The sequence below is a fragment of the Loxodonta africana genome, chromosome 13 (genome assembly GCF_030014295.1).
Source record: "Loxodonta africana isolate mLoxAfr1 chromosome 13, mLoxAfr1.hap2, whole genome shotgun sequence".
NCBI lineage: Eukaryota > Metazoa > Chordata > Mammalia > Proboscidea > Elephantidae > Loxodonta > Loxodonta africana.
In genome coordinates, this window is record NC_087354.1 from 63,270,645 (window position 1) to 63,298,118 (window position 27,474).

The window sequence follows — 27,474 nt, forward strand, 5'->3', positions numbered from 1 at the left end:
TTAACCACTACGCCACCAGAGTTTCCTCTATTTGAAGTAAAAAAAGTATGGGTAAAATGAAACAAAGAGATACCATTGCTAATACAAAACATTATCATCTGACATTTGGCAACGTAGGAGATTTAGTACCTTATGAATGCAAAGAAAATGAAGAAAGTGTCTGGGAATTTGCTTTTTGGCTGGAATTCATTGGGTGTTAAAATGAGTATAGAAATTCATTTGAAAATTTTTAAAATACTCTGAGTCATTGGTTGCTTTGAATAGGGGTGATAGCAATGAGAATGTTATCCCAATATTTAACTCAGCTGTGAAAGGCATTTAAAATCTACAGCATTACATGAGGCAGAAAAAGTTTTAAAATGAAAAATTCAGTAATAATTTTAAAGGAAAGTAATTAGTTATTTTATTCCAAAACCAGAATATTCAAATTTGAACATCTTTCTCATGGGGAGAATAGCAATGCAGTTTTCTGTTGCGTGGAACATAAATTTAAGTGGTAAGATACACATATTTTGAGCCACTTGACAAGCATTTATTGAGTTCCTATTGTATTCTAGCACTGGAGACAGAGAAATAAATAAGCAACGTTTCTTCATCTTAAGCTTACGATTGAACATCTTCTGCAAAGCGATCGTAGTAGATGGTTCGGCCCCATTTTGGGAAAAAGAATCAATGATATAGTGGCTTATTTTAAGAAAAAAAAAAATGGTTTATCTGTGAAGCAAGAAGCACAAACATCAATAAATTCTCTAAACTGGAGGAGAAACTAATTATGACTGATAGCAGTGCAGACCCCTCATCTTTGTTTAGATTCCAATTTACACAGCTGTGGCAATCACCCCTGTCAGATATACCATCTGTGAATATGAAGGGCAGTACACACAGTTAATATATAGCATGAAAGTGGTCTTTAAAAAGAAGATAAAGGACAATTTCATGACTGAAGAAGCATGGAATTCAACCAAGAAAGATGCTGTATCAGACCTAATGCTTGCTGATGGGGAGAAACTCACTCAAAATGTGAAGATAATAGGAAACTTCTGACAGGGCCCATTAACTCCTCAGATTTCATGGGCTGAAATACTCTGTAGAATTATACTTTTGCAGAGAAAATTGGGAGAATTCAGAGATTTGTCCTCTTGAGAAAAAGGTTTAAAAGGTATAAATATCTCTGGTCAAATTTATTAAATATAAATGATAATCCTCAGAAAGAAAACTGTAAATGGTCGAGAACCCATGCAATTCCAAGTGAAACTGATTAAAATGAATACTTTCGTGAAATGTTTGCAGAAAGGAGAAACACTGCAAGAGCTAACCTATTCTCAAAAACCAAACAAATACAAAAAAGTTGCCTTTAAGTTGACTCTGACTCATGGTGACCCCTGCGGTGTCAGAGTAGAACTGTGCTCTGTAGGGTTTTCAATGGATAATTTTTCAGAAGTAGGTCACCAGTCCTTTCTTCTAAGGCTCTTCTGAGTGGACTCGAAGCTCCAATCTTTTGGTTAGCAGCCAAGTGCCTACCTGTTTGTACAGACTTCAAACATGTGAGAGTCAAAAAGAAAGTTAAGGACTATCTAGGTTGATTTGGTAATTTTAAAAAAACTGAGGCCCAAGGAAACTGGACTGTCTGTCAGGGTCACACTGCTAGATGGAAAATCTAGGCCTTGAAGCCATTTCTTATATTAATACCACAAAAGCCCCTATGTTATTTTTCAGATGCAGACAGGCGCTTCAGTTGATGTGACTTAGCAAGGAAACCTAACTCCATGACCATGTAAGAGACCTTATCATCTACAATTTCCTATATTCGAAATTAACTTCCCCTACTTTCCAACCCCCAATGACAGTTTTAAGCTTTCTTACTCATTTCTCACCATCTTAAATAAATAAGCGATACTCTTTAAGTTATTTTATGAATTATCTAATTAGAAAGTCAAAATAAACAACAGTTTATTTCTAATAATACTATCTTCTAGTGTGTCTTGTTCCAGATAATATAAAGTCCAATAGCTAAAAGGAATGCTTCCCCAAACAGAGAAGGTACTTGTCATAGATTCAACTGTGTCCCCCCAAAATATGTGTCAACTTGGTTAGGCCATGATTCCCAGTATTACGTGGTTGTCCTCCATTTTGTGATTTTCCTATGTGTTATAAATCATAATCTCTGCCTGTGGTTAAAGAAGACTAGAGTGGTATGTAACACTCTTGCTCAGGCCACATCTCTGATCCAATGTAAAGGGAGTTTCCTGGGATATGGCCTGCACAACTTTTTATCTTACAAGAGATAGAAGAAAAGGGAAACAATCAGAGAGGAGGGGATCTCATACCACCAAGAAGGGAGCACCAGGAGCAGAGCTTGTCCTTTGGATCCCGGGTTCCTGCACAGAGAAGCTCCTAGTCCAGGCAAAGATTGATGAGGAGGACCTTCCTCCAGAGCTGACAGAAAGAGAGGGCCTTCCCCTAGAGCTGATGCCCTGAATTTGGACTTCTATTGGGCAGTTCTACTCTGTCCTATAGGGTTGCTATGAGTCAGAATCGACTCGATGGCAGTAGTGGATTAGACTACTAGACTATCAGACAATAAATTTCTGTTTGCTAAAGCCATTCACTTGTGGTATTTTTGTTATAGCAGCACTAGATGACTAAGACAATACAACTATCTCTCTCTTATAAAATCAAAAAAACACAAAAAACAAACCCACTGCTGTCGAGTCAATTCCAACTCATAGTGACCCTATAGGACAGAGAAGAACTGCCCCATAGAGTTTCCAAGGAGCACCTGGTGGATTTAAACTGCCGACCTTCTGTTTAGCAACCATAACAACCTCTATGCCATCAGGGTTTCTATTTCTCCTATGGGAACATAAATTGTACCCCCACCCCTTTCTATCATAATTTTTCTCCTTCTTTTCCTCAATTCCCCTAAATCCCAATATACACATTCAACCAGTAAGGCAAATGGGCCATGAAAAGGGTAAGATTTTACAGGGGAAGAGCTTTTTCTTTTTAGTCTTATTATAGATAAGTGAATTTCTTGAATTATAAATGAAACCTCTAGAGATATAAATAGAATAGTGAAGTGCTGCTATGAGATATAACATTCTCTTCCATTCACTCAATAAGCACTTCATAACTCACTCGAGGCTGGCAAGTTCTGTATAATACATTAATATAGCGGTTTGAGAAGAATGTCAATAATCTCTTGTGCCCACAGATTAAAAACAAACAAACACACACACACGGGAATATAATGGATTAACTCAAAAGTTGCTGAGTTTAAAGATATAAATAGAAAAAAAGACAAAGGTATACACAGGTCAAAACCATACATATTCTATACCTGTAATCCTCATTTATGTTTTGAACAGAAACGTTTCATGTATAGTGCTTAGAATTTTTTGTAATCTAGCCTTTATAAAATTTATCTTTAATTTAGTCTGACTTTTCTCTAATATAAAAAGACCCAAAGAAAATATTTGTAGCCTAGGTTCAGTGCTATCCGATGTTTCATGGACTAAGAATATTTAGAAATATGTTGTAAACTGGGGGTGAGGCCTCACTACCAAAACTACCACCTCCATGTTCCATGAAGGGAAAAAAATTAAAATCACCTTCTATTCCTCTAAATAAGTAGATTTTAATTGTAGAATGCAGCTGTACCCATCAATTACACATTGGTTATCTTTGTCTTATTACAATTTATATATAAGGAATAATACCCTAGTAATCTGGAAGAATGAGCTGTGGTATCTCAGTGGTTAAGCACTCAGCTGCTATCGGAAATGTTGGCAGTTAGAAAGATGTGGCAGTCTGCTTTCATAAAGATTACAGCCTTGGAAACCTTATGGGGCAGTTCTACTCTGTCCTGTAGCGTTGCTATGTATCAGAATCGACTCCACAGCAATGGGTTTTGGTTTTACTTTGGAAGAAGGAGTCCCTGGGTGGAGCATATGGTTGAGTACTTGGCTACAAACCTACCCAGAGGCACCTCAGAAGTCCAATCCTGGCAACCTGCTTTTGAAAGATCACAACCATGAAAACTGAATGGAGCACAGTTCTACTCTGCACACATGGTATCATCATGAGTTGAAATCAACTCCATGGCAACTTGTAAAATTATTTTTAATCTAGAAGAATTAGTACAGTTTCCAAGATTCATGCCTTACGGAGTTTACAAAACAGGTCTTAGGCAGTGCAGATTTATATATCTCTCTCCCTTCTGTCTCTTCTTCCTTAGGTAATATATTTGCTTGATTAAAGACCCATTCCTCTCTTTCTCTTTTAAATTTTTGCTAAACTAATTATTATCTTAACATGGCATTTATTTTTGTGTGCATATAAAATTGCAAACCTCACGGGTGAATCCTTAAAATAATCATAGTGTAAATATTTTGATATTGACATGATTTATTTAAACTATATTTAAGCTGAATTTAAAATCCCTGGTGGTACAGTGGTTAAGAGCTCAGCTGCTAACCAAAAAGTCAGCAGTTTGAATCCACCAGGCACTCCTTGGAAACCCTACAGGGCAGTTGGAATGGACTTGATGCCAATGGTTAATATCACTATACTCAGCTTTTTAGCAAATGAAATTTATTATTTGAATATATTAAAATTAAGGAATAAATGTTTGGTCAGCTTTCACTTGGAAAAATAAATGTAAGGAGAACCCTTTGATAATGCTTTAGATATTTTAACCACACTGGACTTAACAGGTACTCTTACGGTACTGGCGTGGGATTTACATTTAATATCAGGGTATCATGTTAGGTAAAGTAGAGGGTCAGCAAAAACAGGAGAAAACCTCAGTGAGATGGACAGACACAATGGTGGTGACAAGAACATACCAGTGATCATGAGTATCGCACAGGAAGGACCGGGCAAGGCACATTTCTATTATATATGGGGTCATGATGAGATGGAGCTGACTTGATGTTGATTAACAGCGACAACATAGTTAAGATAAAGAACACTGATCATATTCTTTGAGTGTGCAAACCTAGAAGTCATCGCTCAAGTTTAACCATTCACTAGCAAAATGGACCCCCACGTGTCCGTCAGTTTGTTGTACTGTGGGGGCTTGTGTGTTGCTGTGATGCTGGAAGCTATGCCACTGGTATTAAGATACCAGCAGGGTCACCCATGGAGAACAGGTTTCACCTGAGCTTCCAGTCTAAGACAGACTAGGAAGAAAGACCCAGCAGTCTACTTCTGAAAAGCATTAGCCAGTAAAAACCTTATATATAGAAGCCAAACATTGTCTAATATAGTGCTGGAAGATGAGCCCCCCAGGTTGGAAGGCACTCAAAAGATGACTGGGGAAGAGCTGCCTCCTCAAAGTGGAGTCAACCTTAATGACGTGGATGGAGTAAAGCTTTCAGGACCTTCATTTGTTGATGTGACACAACTCAAAATGATGAGAAGAGCCACAAACATCCATTAATAATCAGAACCTGGAATGTATGAAGCATGAATCTAGGAAAACTGGAAATCGTCAAAAATGAAATTGAATACATAATCAATATCCTAGGCATTAGTGAGCTGAAATGGACTGGTATTGGCCATTTTGAATCGGACAATCATACAGTCTACTATGCTGGGAGTGACAACTTGAAGAGGAATGGTGTTGCATTCATCACCAAAAAGAACGTTTCAAGGTCTATCCTGAAGTACAACGCTGTCAGTGATAGGATAATACCCATACGCCTACAAGGAAGACCAGTTAATATGACTATTATTCAAATTTACCCACCAACCACTAGGGCCAAAGATGAAGAAATAGAAGATTTTTATCAGCTGCTGCAGTCTGAAATTGACTGAACATGCAATCAAGATGCATTGATAATTACTGGCGATTGGAATGCGAAAGTTGGAAACAGGAAGAAGGATCAGTAGTTGGAAAATATGGCCTTGGTGACAGAAACAATGCTGGAGATCAAATCATAGAATTTTGCAAGACCGACGACTTCTTCACTGCAAATACCCTCTTTCACCAACATAAACGGCAACTGTACACATGGACCTCGCCAGATGGAACACACAGAAATCAAATTGACTACATCTGTGGAAAGAGACGATGGAAAAGCTCAATCCCATCAGTTAGAACACAGCCAGGGGCCAACTATGGAACAGACCATCAATTGCTCATATGCAAGTTGAAACTGAAACTGAAGAAAATCAGACCAAGTCCACGAGACCCAAAATATGACCTTGAGTATATCCCACCTGAATTTAGAAACCATCTCAAGAACAGATTTGATGCATCGAACATTAGTGACAGGAGACCAGACGAGTTGTGGAATGACATCAAGGACATCATCCATGAAGAAACCAGGAAGTCATTGAAAAGAAAGAAAAGACCAAGATGGATGTCAGAGGAGACTCTGAAACTTACCCTTGAGTGTCGAGAAGCTAAAGCAAAAGGAAGAATTGATGAAGTAAAAGAACTGAACAGACGATTTCAAAGGGCCTCTCGAGAAGACAAAATAAAGTACTATAATGACATGTGCAAAGAGCTGGAGATGGAAAACCAAAAGGGAAGAACACACTTGGTGTTTCTCAAGCTGAAAGAATTGAAGAAAAAATTCAAGCCTTGAGGTACAATCATGAAGTATTCTATGGGGAAAATATTAAATGATGTGGGAAGCATCAAAAGAAGATGGAAGGAATACACAGAGTCATTATACCAAAAAGAATTGGTCGATATTCAACCATTTCCAGAGGTCGCATATGATCAGGAACCGATGGTACTGAAGGAAGAAGTCCAAGCTGCTCTGAAGGCATTGGTGAAAAAACAAGGCTCCAGGAATTGATGGAACCTCAATTGAGATGTTTCAACAAACAGATGCAGCGCTGGAGGTGCTCACTTATCTATGCCAAGAAATATGGAAGACAGCTTCCCGGCCAACTGACTGGAAGAGATCCATATTTATGCCTATTCCCAAGAAAGGTGATCCAACCGAATGTGGAAATTATACAACAATATCATTAATAACATACGCAAGCAAAATTTTGCTGAAGATCATTCAAAAATGGCTGCAGCAGTATATAGAAAGGGAACTGCCAGAAATTCAGGCCAGTTTTAGAAGAGGACATGGAACCAGGGATATCACTGCTGAAGTCAGATGGATCTTGGCTGAAAGCAGAGAATACCAGAAGGATATTTACCTGTGTTTTATTGACTACAAAGGCATTCGATTGTGTGGATCATAACAAACTCTGGATAACCCTGCGAAGAATGGGAACTCCAGACGACTTAACTGTGGTCATGAGGAACCTTTACATAGATCAAGAGGCAGTTTTTCAGACAAAACAGGGGGATACTGATTGGTTTAAAGTCAGGAAAGGCGTGGGTCAGGGTTTTATTTTTTCACCATACCTATTCAATCTGTATACTGAGCAAATAATATGAAAAGCTGGACTATATGAAGAATGGGGCAACAGGATTGGGGGAAGACTCATTAACAACCTGTGTTATGCAGATGACACAACCTTGCTTGCTGAAAGTGAAGAAGACTTAAAGCACTTACTAATTAATGAAGATCAAAGACCACAGCCTTGAGTATGGATTGCACCTCAACATAAAGAAAACAAAAATCCTCACAACTGGACCAATAAGCAACATCATGATAAACGGAGAAAAGATTGAAGTTGTCAAGGATTTCATTTTACTTGGATCCACAATCAACAGCCATGGAAGCAGCAGTCAAGAAATCAAAAGATGCATTGCATTGGGTAAATCTGCTGCAAAGGACCTCTTTAAAGTGTTGAAGAGCAAAAATGTCACCCTGAAGATTAAGGTACGCCTGACCCAAGCCATGGTACTTTCAATCGCATCATACGCATGTGAAAGCTGGACAATGAATAAGGAAGACTGAAGAAGAATTGATGCCTTTGAATTGTGGTGTTGGTGAAGAATATTGAATATACCACGGACTGCCAAAAGAATTAACAAATCTGTCTTAGAAGAAGTACAACCAGAATGCTCCTTAGAAGCACGGATGGCGAGACTGTGTCTTACATACTTTGGACATGTTGTCAGGAGGGGTCAGTCCTTGGAGAAGGACATCATGCTCGGCAGAGTACAGGGTCAGGGGAAAAGAGGAAGACCCTCAACAAGGTGGACTGACACAGTGGCTGCAACAATTAGTTCAAGCATAACAATGATTTTAAGGATGGCTCAGGACCAGGGGTGTTTCGTTCTGTTGTGCATAGGGTCGCTATGAGTCGGAACCGACTCTATGGTACCTAACGACAACAGCAAAACAGAATTCTGCATGAAATCTCAGAGAATTTCAGAATTTGAAGCTTTCTTAAAGGTCATTTTGTTTCATCTTATATCTAAGGATGAACTCCCTTTAAAAAAAAAATTCTGAAAAGTGGTTACTCACTTAGAAATTTGAGTGACTGGTTATGAATGGTATTTCTAAAGGCTTATTTGAAGAGGGACTAAAGGGGACATGAGCTTTTGCTGTAGGACAAGCGTGCCTTAGGCCGTGGCCTTCCTCTAAGTCAGGCTGAGCATACTCTCCTTGAGACAATTCCCTCCATTTTTACACTCTGGAAGTTTTGGAGATTTAGAAAAAGTCATCTTTTGGCAGGTGTCATGAAAAATAACAAAGCTATCTTGCAGTTGTTTGTCTCTGAAGAGTGAGAATGTGTTGTTTTACGTGTACTGATGACACAAACTCAGAGAAGTAATATTGTGAGTCTCTAAGATGAAGGTCTGCTTCTATTAACCGTAGCATTGGCTCCTATTAGCTGTTCTGACAGTAGCAGCGCACTCTTCCTGAGTAGGTTTTGCACTAAATTCCCCATACATGTTCTTAGTAGCTGCTAGGAGGCCCTGTCTTCCTCATTCACTAAGATATGAGGAGAATTTGTTGCCATCTCTGTCAGTCCCCTGAGTTGGCATGGTTGACCATCTCCTGTCTGAGTTGACTGGTTAAGGCACATCCCTCTCAATATTACATCCTTAATTTAAAAATACATATAATATGCACAGGTTGAGAAGCAGCTGTTCTTTGGTGTGATCCCTCATTCTACATTAAAAAAATTTTTTTTTTCATTCTACATTAGTTATTATTTTTACATTTTTGTCAATTAAATTTTATTTTGAGTTTTCTGTGTGTATAAATACAGTCAAAGGAGTGCCTTAAAGAAATCTGCCCTTTCTCCATTCCCTATCATTAATGGATTCCCCAGCAGGGCAAAACTGCTGATAGTTTAGGGTTATGTATTAGTGAGCCTTGGAATTTCTTTATCATTCATTAATCTGATTATCATGCTATGTCAATGCTCAAATGTTTAATAGGACAGGGTGAAGAAAAATAGGAAAGCCTATTCTACTGTGACACTAAGTTGCTAATTAATGTCTTCTCAGCAATAGCACAGCCTAGAATTGAAGAGCAAAACCCTTGGAGTCAAAAGTAAGTTTGAATTCTAGACCCATATTTACTAGGTAGATGACTTGGAGTAATTTCCTCATCTGCAGAATGGAGATGATGGTAGCACTTTCCTTATAACATATCTCAGAGGGTTGGGTAAGGCAAGGCCTGTAAGATATTTAGTATAGCGTCTATCACTGTAATAGTCATCATTTATTATTACCATTATTATGGTTAACGCTATTATACCTTACATTAAAAGCCATGCCAAAGCCATTATCATTCACAAAATAGATAATTTTAAGCATACCTATTAAAGGGTCAGCAAAAAAGAGGAGGACTTTCAACAAAATGGATTGACACAGTGACTGCAACAATGGGCTCAAACATAGCAACAATTGTGAGGATGGCACAGAACAGGGTGGTGTTTCGTTCTGTTGTACACAGGGTCGCTGTGAGTCAGAATTGACTCAACGACACTTAACAACAACAACAACAACAATGTACCTATTATCACATATTTTTGAACTGCATCACATGTCTCAGTTTTATTTGTAAGGTCATCATTTAATACCGTTGTTTAGCGTTTTGTTGCAATTCCAGTATATAAGTAACACAGTACACACATACACAACCAGGAATGTACAAAGGAGGTTATGACTTTTTCCTCCCAAATTCATGCTGGCTCCTCACGATTACCAGTTTATTTTCTAAGTATTCAGCAATGATTCTGTGAGAATGCTGCCCAGGTTCAGTGTTAAATTTGTAGGAAATTAAAATTTATGTTCACATGAAACTAAATTAAGTATCCAAAACCTAGGTACGTACCTGAATTCAAAACAGGTGAGTTATCTTTTCCGCTCACACTTTCTGGGGCTGTGCATTCACATACCAGTGCACACTGAGAAAGGATAAAAGAAAATATTCGTATACATATACATACACCTTGAAAATAACAAAATGAGAAATAAAATTCTTTCATTTTGTTTGAAAAACATGAAGCTATGTACAAAGTTTTAAAAAGTTTTGAAGAAACAATTTTGTAAAACCACTTCCAGTCTTATCCAGTCTAGGAACCATGTTTAACTTGTGACTATTCACTGGCATTAATTATACATAACATGATCATTTGATATAATCACAGACTACATTTCAGTTCTAGTTAAAGGCCATTTACAGAAGAAGGTAAAAAGTGGGAAAGAATTGTCCCCAGTATGCTCGAGATACGTGCCTAGGACAGTAAACCAGATTTGACAAGCTGAATGGTTGTGTATTTCTTTCACCCGGGATGATTTCATATCAATAAAAATATATACATATATTTTCTAGATTTTAAGTAACCCAAACCAAACCCATTACCATCGAGTGGATTCTGACCCACAGCCACCCTGCAGGGCCGAGAACTGCACCATAGGGTTTCCAAGGCTGTAAATTTTTACAGAAGCAGATTTCCACGGTTTTTTTTTTTTCTCCCACAGAGTAGCTGGTGGGTTTGAACTGAAGGCCTTTCACTTGGTAGTCGAGCACTTAACCCCTGAGCCACCAGGGCTCCTTGATTTTAAGTAATGACAACTTTAAATGAAACATAAAATATGTTATAGCATCTAATTACATAGGAGAAATGGATCTTTTTGCCTCTGGCCAAAAAAACCAAAACCAAACCCATTGCTGCTGAGTCGATTCCAGCTCATAGGAACCCTACAGGACAGAGTAGAACTGCCCCATAGAGTTTCCGAGGAGCGCCTGGTGGATTCAAACTGCTTGTCTTTTGGGTTGGCAGCCTTAGTTAGCACTTAACCACTATGACACCAGGGTTTCCAATGCAAAACAGGGCAAATACTTGCTCATAAAGTGTGAGGACAACATATGTATAAGTAAGCTGATCTCTGGAATCAGCTATTAATAGATAAGCTCATGAAATTTTACAAAACCAGGACTAAAAAAAAAAAAAAATTTTTTTTTTTTTTTTACCCTGGACAAAAAGAGAACAGTCACAGAAGAGGACATTGCCATGTTTCAGTGAATGAATTGTGAGTAGGAGAGAACTTTCCTGACAATCTATCAGTAAGTGTGGGACCATCACTCAGCTTTCTATAAAATAGTGACTAGCAGGAAACAAAACTCTCTAGCCCAAGAGGCTAACAAGAGACTTATTTTCACAAACAGGCTGAGTCCAGCATTCACCTCTTCAAATGAGTTTCCTTCTATCTCTAGCCAGGGAAATGGGGTGGGGACATGGTGAGAGAATTTTTGGAGCAAATAAAACATAATGAAACAAAATAAAAACCTAGGAAATCATCTTGGTGAGAAGTTCTAAGGTCCAGCACAACTTGGCTCATGAGACTCCAAGGACTCAGACCTCTTTGCCCATGAGGAGGTTGTATTCAAATTGCTTGGGACTATTTCCTAACTATCCCAACTCTCTCTCCCAATGAATCTGCTGTGATACCACCCCTTCCATCCTTCTGCCCCAGGCACTAGTCCCTTTGAGAATCATGACTCCTGAGATCACTGTTAACCATGGACTGTGTATGCCCCTCAAGCATATTGAGGAGAAAGAAAAATAATTTAAAACCACTATCCCATTTATTTAAATGTTACTCTCTGTATTCTTATGGTCCACTATTGATTCCTCTATCATAACGTTTATCATAGTATTCAGGAAATTTCTTGATGGGGAAAAAAATCTGTGATTTTATAATTGCTTTAACGCTACACTGAGGTCCTAGTTTGCTGAAAGGATGAATGACTGCAAACAGCTTTTGACATTTGATGGTCTCTAAATAATTTTCCTGAACGATCAGAAGTCAGAGATGATTCTTTACCTTAATTCACGACTATTTTAGAAACACCCTGCCCAAATCACTGGAGCAATGTGCAATGATGCTTGGACATAGCTAAAATTCTTTATTTCTCCTATTTCCTATATTTCCCCTACTCTCACCAACTGATATAAGGGCTACTAAGATAATCTTTCTCAAACATTATATTCATCAGATCTATGTTCTGCTCTATAGCAGTTATTTACTGTCCAGTCAAAGCCAGTACTGTCAGACTGACCTTCAAATTCCTTCGTGATTCGTCCCCAACACACTTCAGTGTAATAACTAGGTAGATAGCTCTGAGCAGCCCTCTTTTCCCAAAGAGGATGATCATCTGTAGTATAACCTACAGGAATGGTTTAGATTGAATCTTTTTGGCAAAGAAGTCTGTAATTCATAGAAAACCAGGTAGGCCATTATCTGAGGACACTGCCTACTTGGTATAGAGACAGTCCTACTTCTTTGTCATCAAAGGAAGCTTTACATTTTCTAATGGAAAGGTCTGGATTATTTTAGCAAATGGTTATGGAAATATAACTTTCATACATTCTTGTCTTCCATCCAAACTAGAAGGGAAATATTTAGGACAATTTCACCTGAACATAATTCTTTGGAGTTGGGCCTGGCATGTACAAGGAACAGCAAGGAAGACAACGTGGCTGGATTATAGTGAACAAAATAGAGTGGCAGGGGAAGGGGTCAAGGAAGTAACAGAGCCAAATCCTATAAGACTTGTAAGTTAGTTATTAAAATCACTGAGGGGATTTTAGTTTATATCTCAGTGAGTTGAGAAGCCGTTGAAGGAGTGACATGTTCTGACTTACATTTTAATAGGATCATTTCAGCTGCTTTGCTGAGAATAAACTATGATATGGGGATGGTGCGGGAGAAGGAGGGATAAAGAAATCAGGGGGACCATTTGGGAGGCTGTAAAAATTTAGGTGACAGTTGAGAGTGGTAGTAGTGATGGGATTACAAATCATGGGATTGGGATTTATTTTGAAAGTAGAGCCAACAGGATTTGCTGACATACTGGCTATGCATGTGACATGAAGAGAGGAGGAAAAGTCAAACAAGACTCCAAAATAAAATTAAGAAAAAATTTTTTTTGGGATATTTAATGTATTATTTCACTTAATATATTAACTTTATAAAGTCACTTAGTATTTCCCTTGTGAATTTTTCTTTGTACTGCTATGTGACTTAAACACTTTATTTTATATATGTGTGTGTATATATATATATGTATTTATACAAACTTTTGAGCCAGTCTAACATGGAGAAAAGTGGTTCGAGTGGCACAGTTGTTAAAGAATTTGGCTGTAAATCAAAGGGTCTGCAGTTGGAACCTACCAGTCAACCATCCTGAGGGAGAAAGATGTGGCAGTTTGCTTCTGTAAAGATTTACAGCTTTAGAAACTCTATGGGGCAGTTCTAGCCAGTCCTATAGAGTGGCTATGAGTTAGGATTCACCCCACAGCAATGCGTAACACAGTGAAGGATGTTCTGGACAGCCTTCTTTGAAAAGAAATATGTTCTAATATGATGATTAGAGGAAACAAGCAAGGAAATGTACGCAGGAGAAAAGAGCTTGGACTTGTACATATATATTTTTTTTCATTCCCTAGAAGTTATATAATATTCAAGATTAAAATGTAGTATTTTATACCAGGGTTATCAATCTTTTATTGGCTTCAATCTACATGGGCGATGACACACGTCACCCTCACTACACACTATTATAGCACTAATCGTAGCTCTACTCCTTTCTCTCCAACGGATGCAGACAAGTGAGAGGGATGTCACTTTAGGGATAACATCTGTTTCAGTTTACTTTTTCTTTTCCTATATGTCAGCCATTCATTAACTTCTGGGGTCAAATCATCATTAATAACATAATGTGTTTAATATATTTCCTGGGGATTTTGCTTTAACGGGTCAACAGAAAGATCTACGTATTTATATTTCTAATAAACTCAGAGTATTCTGACCACACACTGAAAAATACTGAAAAAAAAAAGTTTTCCCACATAACTCCTTTAAATTTCATGCACAGTGGGCCTTGTTCTTCACTGAGCCATGAATAATTTTAGGAATCACCGAGGGAGTCTATTATCTTATTTTTTAAAAAAATGGCAAAAGGCTAAGGTTTACTAAGAATCCAGGCAGGACAGAGCTGATGCCAATAACATTTGGTGTGTATTCACTATTTTAGTCAGTATAAGACTTGTACACAGTGTGTACTGCCACTGTCCCTTCCTGTTCTAGAACAGCTCAGTTGTTTCTGAGTCTGCAATACTGAGCCAGGAATATTATTTAGGGCTTTGGTGGTGGTGGCGGGCGGTTATTGGCAAACTCATTTCACATTCCTGAGCGTTCAGTCAGTTCTACATTTATCAAAAGAGTCTGATTCAATTTCAAAATCTCATAACGGCAACATAGTAAAGAAGTCAGGGGTAGATGGACTTTGAGGAAAATGGGGAGATGGCTAGTAATAGATTCAGAGACAAGGAAAGGAGCCATGCTTTGAAATGGCAAGACTTTCTGCCACTGGTTTCCTGGCATACTACTATAAGTCCAGATGTGATTACCTGCCTAGTTTTTTTGCTCTAGATGCCCAGTTTAGCCTCCAAATTCTTCTTCCTTGATCTTGATATAAGTATTCACAGAGTGGTGACAAAGACAGCCTTATATAGACTCCCAAGGGGAACAAGGGGACCTAACCCAAGTCACGGGTTTCAGGCACACATGCCCACAGGAGATCTGCTGCAGAGCTTCACTATGGCCCTGATATTTTTAAGCAATCTGATTTAAATTTGGTGTCCTTACAATATTCTCATGATCTGGGATATATTCTCAGGTGAAAGTAGGGAAACAGAGAATAAGGTTTTGGCCAGAAGATAAGACCCTAGCCTATTCTGGGGCAAAATCAACACTCTTTTAGAACGGCAGTCTTGGATTTTTTGTAAAGTTAATGATTTGTTGTGTTGGAAAAACAACATCTCCTACATAGTTGTTTCATAAATATGAAAAATCAAACACATTTCCAGAAAAGGGACAATAAACCAGATATAAGTCACAATAGGCCTTTCATGAAGGGGAAAAAAAAGAGCTAACTTATGAAAATGTAGAAATTATAAAGTAGTATATAAAAAATCTCATTTTCCTGAAAAAAATATTAGCAATTTTTATGTCTGTCCCATGTGCCTCAATATGATAGACAATTTCACTCTTAAGACAGGATTTAGGCTAATGTTTATATCAAGTTTCTTTTCACTGGAGAAAAGAAAAGAAAGTAAAAATCCTGGACACATGTGGATCGAGCCCTCTAGTCTGGGCATCAGAGAAGCTTCTTGGGCTACAGCAGGCATCGCCCCTCCTCCAGAGCTGTCCCTCCACAGCCAACTCTGCTTTTCCTTGCTGTGCAATTTCACACAGCACAAAGGTCTCCTTAAATCTGTCTCCTTCACATAAAAATGAAATCCAAATTGAAATGGCATCTCTTTCCAGTCAAGGCTTTGGGAGTAAAGAGCTCTTACTTTTGCAAACAGCCCTCCCAGAATCTCCGGAGCAACTCAGGCAGGTTTAATTATGGCAGAATACAACAATGATCAATACTTTTCTTCTAACTGAAAAGAAGCAGTGTCAACAAGGGAGCAGGAATGAGTAAGGTGTTTCTGAATGGCACATGGCTTTGCACAGTCCATGCAAATGGGCTCTCTGGTTGAGAGGACAGAACACACATACTGTACTTCAATTCCAGAGCTGATTTCTCATTTAGCTTTTGAATAATGAGTGTTTATAACCCCCAGAGGTGTTAGTGATACAGGCATCTGGTGAAGCTGATCATTTCTAATGCAATTTGTGCAATGAGCTGATTGAGATCCTACCTTTTGTCCCTGCACATCTGTCGTGACGTGGTCAGCTCCCCCATCTTCTATCTCCCCCATCTTCAAGACACTGACTTCTATGGTGCCAACAACTTTCCCACCATCTGAAGTTCTGAAACCAAAAATAAATGAAATAGAAAGGTAAGAATCTTCTCTCTCCTTCAAGCATGTCTGGAGCATGTTTGTTTATGAAACCACCAACATTGCCATTCACTTCATTTATTTTTATCATACAATCTGCGTACAACATAGTGAAACATGTTACTGACGTTGGCGTTGTTTTTAATTTCAAAAGAAAATTACCGTGAATTTGTAAGGTAAGAGTTTGGGCTTCAAAAACTACTTCATGAAGGTCAAACTTCCACAAGGTTCTCAGCAGTAGCCTCAAAGAAAGATCGTTGTGTAATGGATCAATGCCTTATTTTCCAACTTCGAAATTTCTATAATAGTATAAACCACAGCCCTTTTATACCTACTGCATGGGAGAATGTACACATCTGTAACTGAAATTACAGCCCAATAAAATAGAAAGAAATACAAACATCCCTTTGATGACTAGGCCATTGGCTACAAACTCGTACTTTGTGCCTTTTCTCTGACAAAATTTCTTTCTAAAAGACAAGGTAAAAGAAGATTCTTTCCTAACAAACAAGAAAGTTAAGGACATGTAGAGCAGGATATAACCCTAAAGACCATTTAGTACAACTAATTACTTTCTAGGAGTCCCTCAGTGGTACAAATGGATAACATGCTTGGCCGCTAACCAAAAGCTTGGACTTTCAAGCCCACCCAGAGGCACCTCAAAAGAAGGACTAGCGACCTACTACTGAAAGGTCACAGTCATGAAAACCCTATGGAACACAGTTCTACTTTGACACACATGGGGTCTTCATGAGTTGGAGTCGACTTGGCAGCAACTGGTTTTTACTATTTTCTAGGATACAGAAGGAGCCCTGGTGGTACAGTGGTTAAGAGATTGACTGCTAACCAAAAAGTTGGCAATTTGAATCCATCAGCTGCTCTTTGGAAACCCTACGGGGCAGTTCTATTCTGTCCTATAGAGTCATTATGAGTCAGAATCCACTTGATGGCAATGGGTTTGGAAGATAAACAGATTCAAAAAAGATCGAAAGACTTGCTGGGGGTAGCAAACCAGAAATTTCAGTGTGTCTATTTTCTTCAAGTCTGTTGGTCATTGAGCTACTATTCTACATTTAACAATAATGATATTTTTTATCACTAAGACTTTCATCATCATTATTTTCAACAACATAAAAATTGTACAGTTGACAATATCAATAAAGGTTAAAATTAATAACCACACCTTTTAAGATCCTTTGGTTTCTTTTTCTAAGCAAGATAATCTACAGAACAAATGGTGCCATCATACTGATATTTTTCCCTTGCCCCTTATTGTGAAAGTGCAAACCGAGGCCCCAAGGTATGATATGTTGCTTCTAACTATTATAACTTCTATCTATTCCTAGTTAACTGAATAGTACTGGTCACATGACACTTCGTTTTCTTTATTTAGTCATGTTCTTCTCTGAAATTTATATTTAACTTTAATCTGAACACCAAAGTTATTTCTTTCTAAAATGCTACTTTTTTTATTATTAGAAGCATCAGAAAAAAAGAATAGGAAAATTAGTTTAAGTGTTGTTGTCATTGGGTGCCGTTGTGTCACTTCCAACTCAAAACGACCATATAGAACAGAGGAGAACTGCCTCATAGGGTTTCCAAGGAGCAGCTGGTAGATTTGAACTGCCTACCTTTTAGTTAGCAGCTCAGCTCTTAACCACTGTGCCACCAGGGCTCCTAGTATAAATAGTTTACCAAAATACTAATTTTAAAAAATGAATCAATTAGGTGAAAATAAAACCCAATTATGGTACTAGATCATTGCAGGTTTTCTAAAATTATAAAAGGTACAAATTATAACACACCTTTTTCAAGTACGCATTATTAGAAATTGAAATAGGAAAATTCTGGTGACAAGACACAGCTAATGTCATAGTGTAATAAAGACTATGTACACAGAAAAAGAAAAGTGATTTACTTGTTAGTACCAAACCAAAAAAAACCCATTGCCGTCAAGTCGATTTCAACTCACAGTGACCCTATAGGACAGAGTAGAACTGTTTGAGGGATCTGCTATCTGCATGACCTTGGACAAGTTACCTAACCACGTGAAACTTCATCTTCCTTATTTTAAAATGAAGAGGATCATAGATTTGTTGTAAGGATTAAATTGAGATGATTTATACCAAGCGCTTAGCACAGGGCCTTGCACAAAATAAGTGCTTCTTCCTTCTTCCCCTTCTCTTCATCTATTATTAGTAGTAGTCATAGCAGAATTTCTATTGTCATTAATGTATTATATTTTAATTTGATTCCCTCCAGAATTTTTACTGAAATAGATATCTAAGACTACAGTAAGAAATTATAGAATTTCATGGTATATGCATTTCAACAGTGAATAAATCCTTTCTGGAGACACCAAGACTCAACTGATGAATACTGTGAAATTTACACTTCTATCAGTGTGGAGTACACACGTTTACAACCAATCACAATGCAAGTCAACCTTTTAGAAGTGCTAACGTAGACAAATAAACAATATACTATGGGACAGTGGTTCTGAAATATAAATCTGTTCCCTTTTAAAAAGTATCCAGCTACTTTTTTCAAAGATTTCTGCCTTTTGGGTTCCCTGAAAACCACTCTTTATCTCATACAGGTTTCCACTTAATCCCTGGGTGATTCAAAGCAAGGACCTTGCTTAATCTAGTGGAACCATAGAGATTTCTAGAAGCAACGTTTTCTTTCTAAAACCATTTTGGATAAGGAGCCCTCAGTACCTTAAGCGTGCCTCTCCACCTGAGATCCGTAGGAGTCTGAATGGTGAATCCAGTTTGTAAATCAAAATCCCAAACATCCTAAAACATGGTTCGCCCTGTCAATGAGCTGGAACGTAAAATGCAGAGGCAGGTTCCCATGCACTCTGTAACAAGTTACCACACAAAGGGTGAGGATGAATGTGCTGAATAACAAATCTCTTCAACCAGGACAGTCATGATTGAAATGTCTATTTCATGTTTCCAAAGACCATTTAAAAGATGACTTCATAGAGATTTAGCAAAAATCATTCTTGAATGCTTAATTATGCTTTCATTTTATTAGCCATTACATTTTGGAGGCTAGTAATGATAGCTGGTGGATTCGAACTGCTGACCTTTTGGTTAGCAGCCATAGCTCTTCACCACTGTGCCACCAGGGCTCCAGAGCAGAATATCTTCTATAATGTAATCTAATGTAGTGTAATAACCAATCAGTTGAAAAGGCGATTTCCCTAATGTGTGTTCTTCATCTAAGAGCTCTCTACCCTTCCCTAGCAATTCATGTAGCAATAAGACCAGGCTGTAATAATAAACAACTAGTTAAATCTACATGAAGGAAAAAAAAATTATGTCATTTCAGACAGTCTATTGCCAGGTCATTGCCTAGTTAATGCGGAGCGACGTAAGAGAAGTAAAAGTTGGAGAGTTTACAGTTGCTACAGCGTTTCTATCACAATGCTAAGTTCCTGTTTCTCTCACCACTTAGACTTAAACATTTAACCATGCAACAAGACCATGGAAGACAAAGGAGGGGATTTCAGCAACACAAAACTACACTCCCTTCTCACCTAGGTTTTCATAATGCATAATACATTAGAGATTAAAATCCGCCTTTAAAATAACTCTCTAAATCTTCCTGATGAAATATTCAACCTTACATGCTAAAACATGCAAATATTTTTAGAAGACTGAAGGAAAGGGAACATAAAATAATCCTCTCACAAAGGACGATTTAATGACACTCTTCTAAACATCTGTCATACCTACGATGCCATTCTTAGCAGTGCAAACCAACAAAACAAAAACAGAAAACAAAACACCTCAGGAAATGTTAAAAAACAACATGTAGAACATGTTTCTCTAACTATTCTTCTACTTTGGAAATGCCACAGAGATACAAACCGACAAATGACTGAAAACATCCAGGGAAAAACCACCATTAGCACTGTCAAGTCTTTGTGAATATAAAGTAGCCCTGGCACTATGAACTGGAGCTTTCAGCTGCAAGACATGCCTTGCATTCACAACGTCTAGACATGTATCTAGGAGATGAAAATCTCACCCGGACAGGAAAATATACAAGGGCCATACGTAAACAAACAGAATCAGTTAGTGAGTGAGCACACCCTGATAATCTTTCTGGTGAATACGCTCATGTAGCAATGCTAGAATTACTTAGAGCTCAGAGAATTGATAGGCCTCTTTAATTACCTTTATTGTGGCTGAAATTCAAATACCTGATGCCTAATAACGCTTTCGAAATAACAGTCAAAGAAAATGTTTCAGCAGTTCTTAATAGCTTATATATTTCAAGGTTCAGCATTGGTTTCCCCCTTGCCTTTCATTCTACACTCATCTTCAGAAAGTCCATCATAATTATGGGATTCAACTATTCCTTCTATGAGGACCCATCACAATTCTATATTCCCAACTCCATCTACTCTCTTGATTTTCTGATCTAGAAATACAAATTCTTTTTGTCTTGATATGATCATCATCTCACATTGCACAAGCTTGAAACCTAACTCCTTTTTTCTTCAAACCCAAACTCATGTCAATAGCATGCCATTCTCTAAAGATCAAAACCACAGAATCGTCCATCTCTACCTGTGCCTTGCTCTTAGCTTCCAACTGGTCATTAGGCTCTACTGATTCTTCCTTTATAATATCTCTTACATGTGTCCTTTCCCATTGGCAACAACCCAATTAGTTTCCTCTCCTGTCTTGTGCTATGATTGAAAAGTCTACCTGCCATCCTCCAGTCTCTCACTCTTCCATCTCATGCAGGTCAGTTTTACTTCTTAAAGCCCACCTTTCACTATTTTACTTTCTTTCCTCTATTAAAAATTCTTAGACATTGCTCCAGTGCTTAGCCAGAGAGGCTGAATTTTGCAGTCTATCTTTCAAGGCCTTAGATGAGGACTTGTCATGTTTTATGGATAGCTCAGTATTTTTGGGTCAACTGATCCACCTCATCATGTACCATCAAATGATGGAGTATGGTTTAATGGAAAACACACTGAACTTTGAGTAACAAAGTCCTTGGTTTACGGTGCTGGCTCTTTGCTCTCAGCCTCTATAATGATTTCCCAGCTATAAATTATAAAGGTAGTAAACCACCCTACTTAACTCACAAGATTTATGTGATTAAAAAAAAATCCTAGATTTATGTATTAAATGCTTTAGTACATGTTAATGAATACCATAGTTATGCAGCTTGGGCCACAAAGCTTCAAGTATACATCATAGAAATGTTGACCATCTACTTTTCAAACTAATTGGCTTATAGATTCCTTTTTATGGTTAAAAACAGTGCTGTAATATAAGGAAGTGTCCACATACAAATAAAAATATGGCTTTATTAAAAATATGTAGAGTATTTGGAAACATTTCAAATATATAAAAAATAAACTACCTCTTTGAATGTAAGAAATGTCCTGTCAGCGAGGTCAGAAAACGTGGTTGGCATCTTTGTAAATGTCTTTGTCAAGATTTAGAAACACCCATAATTACATTAAAATTAATAGTTCACTACAATATGCCTGTTGGGTTCCAGTTACAGCTAAGATGGAGTAATCACACTCTAGCCTTTGTCTCCCACCGAATGTGGCTATGAAACCTGAGCAGAATGAAGGGAGCAGGCATGTGAAAACTCTGAGAGTAACTAGCACCAGGCAGATTGAAGAGGGAGATCAGAATTTAATACAGCACTGAATTAGTGGTGAGTTTATCATTTATTCCCATCTGGTATACAACCTGATGGTGTAGTGGTTAAGAGTTAGGGCTGCTAACCAAAGATTAGCAGTCTGAATCCGCCAGCTGCTCCTAGAAAATCCTATGGGGTAGTTCTACTCTATCCTATAGAGTTGCTATGGGTCAGAATTGACTCGATGGCAATGGGCTTGGTTTGGTTTTGGTTGGTATACAACCCAGACTCAATAAAGCCCCAAACCCAGCAGTGGGCATTGGTGCAGACCGAAAGAGCTCCTGAGGGAGGTCCCTAGTTCTGCTCCTCAACGAGCAGATAAGAAATCTCTCACTCAGAAAAATGGAGGAAATTCCTTCTCTTTCCTCCATTCTTTCATGTCCCAACACCCAAGTAACCCTGTGCTAGCGGAAATAGAAAAAGAGTCAGTGACTAAGCGCTAAGGCTGCTAACCAAAAGGTTGGCAGTTCGAACCCACCAGGCGCTCCTTGGAAACCCTAAGAGGCACTTCTACTCTGTCCTATAGGGTCACCATAAGTCAGAATCAACTCGACAGCAATGGGTTTGACTCTTTATATGGAGCCTAAAACAATGAAGGGGAAAAGCTGGCTCTCTGATTGAAACCTTAAAGCCAAGAGCATTGGAAAATACCCTTTAATTTTTCTCTCTCTGTTCTGTTGTCACTTGACCTCAGAAGACGTAGTAGTCACACAGCAGTGAGGGATAAATTAAACCCCAGCTTTCTGGCTGGAGAACAAAAAGGGAAGCCCTAGGACACAGGAAAGTACAGAGAGACTGTGGACAGGAAGGAGCTCAGGAAGGAGCCTTCTGGAAGTTTCTGAGGGCCTCCTCGGCTCACCCCCAATTGTACATGCATGAAACTGGTGCTAAATAGCACATCGGAGATTTGGGGAAATAATCTATGGAACAAGACATCACCCAGGTCCCAGACTAGGTCACAAACATGAGTAAGAAGTCTAAATAACACTATAAAGGTTTTGAAAGTGGAAGTGATATTGAAACCACTTGTGTTTTACAGGATACAAGGTCAACACACAGATGTCAATCATATTTCTAAATACTTGTCGTTGTATGCCATTGAGCTGGTTCTTACCCATAGCAACCCTATTCAAAAAACCAAAGCAAACCCACAGCCATTGAGTTGATTCCAACTCACAGTGACCCTGTAGGACAGAGTAGTGCTGCCCCATAGGATTTCCCAGGCTGTAAAAACTTATGGGAGCAAATTGCCAAGTCTTTTCTCCTGTGGAGCCACTGGTGGGTCCGAAATGCCAACCTTTTGGTTAGCAGCCGAGTGCTTGACCATTTTGACACCCGGGCTCCTTTCCTAAATACTAGAAATGAACAATTGGAAACCAAAATTAAACTTTAAAAAAAAAAATACTGTTTAAAATCTGTTAAAAAAAATAAAATGCTTAGGCATAAATCTAAAAGACAAGACGTGTACAGGATCTCTATGCTGAAAACTAAAAATGCTGGAGAAATATTTTTTTAAAAAAAAAGTCTAAAGAAATGGAGAGGCATATGGTGTTTATGAATTGGAAGCTCAACATGATAAAAACGTCAATTTTCCCCAACTTGATCTATACATTTAATGTAATAGCAGTCAAAATCCCAGAAAGATTTTTGGTAGATATCAACAAACTGATTCTAAAAGTTATATGGAAAGAAAATAGAAGAGCCAAAACAATTTTGAGAGAGAAGAACAAAGATGGAAGAATTGCATTAACTGATTCTAAGGCTTACTGTAAATCTACAGTGATCAAAAACTATGGTTTTGGTGAAAGGATGGACACATTGATAAGTGAAGCTGAATAAAGAGGTAACATTGCCACTGATTTTTGACAAGGTTATAGACAACTGAGTGGAGAAAGAAAAGACCTAAATGTAAAACAAAACTAACATATATGTGTATATACATATATATAAAAGAAATATATATTAAATATATATATTTAATATATATTAAAAGAAAACAGGAGAAATGTTTGTGAACTGGGATTAGGTAAACAGTTTTTCAATATGCCACCAAAAGCATAACCTATTAAAAAAAAATCAATAAATTGAACCTCATCAAAATCGAAAACTATTGCCCTATGAAAATCACTTATATAAGAACAAAAAGACAAGCTACTGAGTGGGAGAAGGATTTGCAAATCATTCATTTGACAAAGGGCTTGAGCCTAAATATATATATTTAAAGATATATATATATATAAAGACATATATAGACATATATAAAGAGCTCACAAAACTCAACAAAAAGAAAACAAACAGCTCTAATAAATAAAAAAATTTGAACAGACATGTCTCAAAAGTGGCTATATGGATGGCAAACAAGCACATGAAAAGATGTTCAACGCCATCGGCCATTAGGGAAACGAACATTAGAATGGCTATGAGATGTCACCATACACCTTAGAATGGCTGGCGAAGAAGCAGAGCAACTGAAATGCTCATACGTTGCGAGCAGCAAGGCCGCTTTGTAAACACAGCTCAGCGGTTTTTTATAAAGTTAAGCACAAATGCCAGCAACCCCTATCCTAGGGATTTACCCTAAAACCAAAAAAGAAAACCAAACCCTGTGCTGTCGAGTCGATTCCGACTCATAGCGACCCTACAGGACAGAGTAGAACTGCCCCATAGAGTTTCCAAGGATTCAAACTGCCGACCCTTTGGTTAGCAGCCATAGCACTTAACCACTGCGCCACCAAGGTTTCCAGCATTTACCCTAGAGAAATAAAAACTTAGAGTCACTTAAAAACCAGCACATGAAATTTTAGCAGACCCATTCATTTATAATTGCTAAAAACTGGAAACAGCAAAAATATCCTTTTATGTGAATGATTAAAAAAAACTGTGGTACCCTGGAATCCTACTCAGCAATAAAGAGAAACAAACTATTGATCTATTCAACAACTTGGATGAATTTCAGAGGCATTAGATTGAATGAATGGAGCCAATCTCAAAAGGTAATATAATGTATGATTCAATTTATGACTTTCTCAAAAAAGACAAAAAAAATGGTGATGGAGAACAGACGAGTCATTGCCAGAGGTTGGCGTAAGTAGAAGAATGAATCAAAGGGACAGCAGGAGGGAGTTTGTGTTAACAGATCAGTTCATCAGTTCTGTTTCTTGATTGTGGTGGTGGTCACAAAAATCCATACATGTGCTAAAATTCATAGAACTGTACGACAAAAAGTCAATTTTACTCTATGTTAATTTAAAAGATTAAATAAAAAAGAGCAGGATCATTTCCCCTGATAATAAATCAACAGTAACCCAAAACAGCCATTCAGTTTGGGCATACAGAAACAATACTATTAAGAGGTTACCTTCTTCCGTGTCAACCAAATCTTCTAGTTTCTAACATTTACTTGGGATGCCAGAGTTAACGTGTGAATTTTATCCTAAGCTTTACGCTTTTAAAATATCTGCTGATGGTAAAAATGCCACAGATGAAAGGAAAAATTTCTACACATACAATGAGAAGCTTTCCTTCAGAGATTGGAGAGGGAAGAATGTTCATTTAGGAGGTGCCATGAATCTCCTAAGCCAATCATCCTGCCCATAGTATAAATGAACTGGCCAACTATTATTTAAAATTATTCACTTTTAGACCTACAGAAAAGGAACTACTGCTAAGGTCTTTTTCTTTTTTTTTTGGGGGGGGGGGAGGTAATTTATTTTATTATATATATATTTTTAAATTTTTTATTTTGAGTAAGGAAAAAAAAGCAAGAAAAAAAAAAAAGCTACATATATTAAACAGAGACCATTGAGAGAAGGAGGAATAGCAGAAAGAAATTGTAGGCATTTATTTATTTTTTTTTATACATAAATGGCTAGAAAAATCTGATTTAATGCAGAAATATTTTCAAATATGTTAAAGAAATATTTTAAAAGTCATATATATTTATATCTTTAAAATTCTTTTAAAATTTTTAAATACATATTTAAAAATGTATGTCTTTAAAATATTTTTGAAGTTATATTATTTAAAACATTTCTGCAAAATATATAATGTATATTTCTGTAAAACAGTTAAAATATATAAACATTTTAAAAATGTATAACTTCAAAAATATTTCTTTAAAACATATATGTATAAATATATAAAACGTACATATATGACATATACAACACCAGGTGGAAACAATCTTGATAGATAGCTGAGAATTTTTTTTTTTTTTAACTAAAAATTAACATGCTCCAATAGCCGAAGGAGCCCTGGTGGCGTAGTGGTTAAGAGCTTGGCTGCTTACCAAAAGGTCGGCAGTTCAAATCTACCAGCCGCTCCTTGGAAACCCTATGGGGCAGTTCTACTCTGTCTTATAGGGTTGCTATGAGTCAGAACCGACTTCACAGCACGTAACAATAGTAGAAACTCTTTACATGAATTTTTTGCAGATGTCACAAAAACCAATAAAAATGTTCTTAGGCACATTGAAAACATTCCATATGTAACACACATGGAGAATTGGAGGATTCAATTATTAAGTAATCAGTACTAAATACTAGTGATGGGGCAAATTTAATATTTAAATTTTACATTATATGCATTTTTATCAGAGTTTTTTTGTGCTTTGGGCCTTTATATCATTTTTTAATAGTAGGAAATACTGCAGAAAAATACCTCAAGAAAAGCTATCATTAAAAGGTCAAAGATATAGACTACATGAAGGTAATTTTACAGTATAATGTATTTCAAACTTGTGTAGTAAGACATTCACTGAGCTTTAAATTGTGCAATCAGGCTTGCGCTCTGAAACTGAGCCATTCTTTAGTGCCTATATTTTTATGTATAATTACATTTGGATTTGTTCTAAAATCTGCTGCTGCTCGGTTATAAATTCTCACTAAATCATTTTTTCTTCATTCTCCTTTAACCTGACACTTTTCATCAAAGTTTTGTTTCCAAAATATACAAAATTCCATAGAAATAAAAAAATAAGGTTGTAAAAACAAAATATGAATTATTTTAAAAGCATTTATTAAGCCCCTGGTGGTGTAATAGTTAAGAGCTCGATAAAGGTCAGCAGTTCAAATCCACCAACCGCTCCTTGGAAACCCTATGGGGCAGTTTTACCTATAGGGTTGCTATGAGCTGAAACCCACTCCACGGCACAACAACAATAATGTTAGAAGCACTCTTCCTTGTACAAGAATACATCAGTGAATAAAACAATAATCCTTGTCCTCATTGGAATCCACTCGATGGCACTGGGTGGGGCATGGAATTTACATTCTAGTCATAAATAAATGATACGTCAGAATATGCTAAGTACCTTGGAGAAAAAAATAAGCAAGGTAAGAAGATGGATGAGTGCTGAGTTGGGGCTGCTACTTCATATTCATTGGTTGGGAAATGCCTCTCTTAGATGCCATTTGGACATACATCTAAGGGAAGTAAGGAAGTGAGCCATACATCTTTCTTGGATCAAGACCTTTTCAGGCAAAAGAAGCAGAGGGTCTAAAGGCCTTGAAGTGGAACATGCTTACCATATTCAAGCAAGAGCAAGGATGC

The 27,474-nt window shown here is 37.5% G+C and overlaps 1 protein-coding gene across 13 annotated transcripts in view; it reads right to left on the reverse strand.

Annotated features, from left to right (window-relative positions):
- The window catches only part of INPP4B (inositol polyphosphate-4-phosphatase type II B), a 971,994-nt gene that overhangs the window by 240,410 nt on the left and 704,110 nt on the right, over positions 1–27,474 (reverse strand). For all 13 annotated transcript variants that reach the window (XR_010317444.1, XM_064267536.1, XM_064267532.1 and 10 more), the window contains 2 exons: positions 16,099–16,210; positions 10,215–10,287 (listed from right to left, as the gene is read on the reverse strand). Coding sequence is in view for 12 of the 13 variants with exons in the window: in XM_064267536.1 (XP_064123606.1) it covers positions 10,215–10,287; positions 16,099–16,210 (185 nt within the window). In the remaining variant the exon portion in view is untranslated. The remainder of the gene's footprint in view (positions 1–10,214; positions 10,288–16,098; positions 16,211–27,474) is intronic.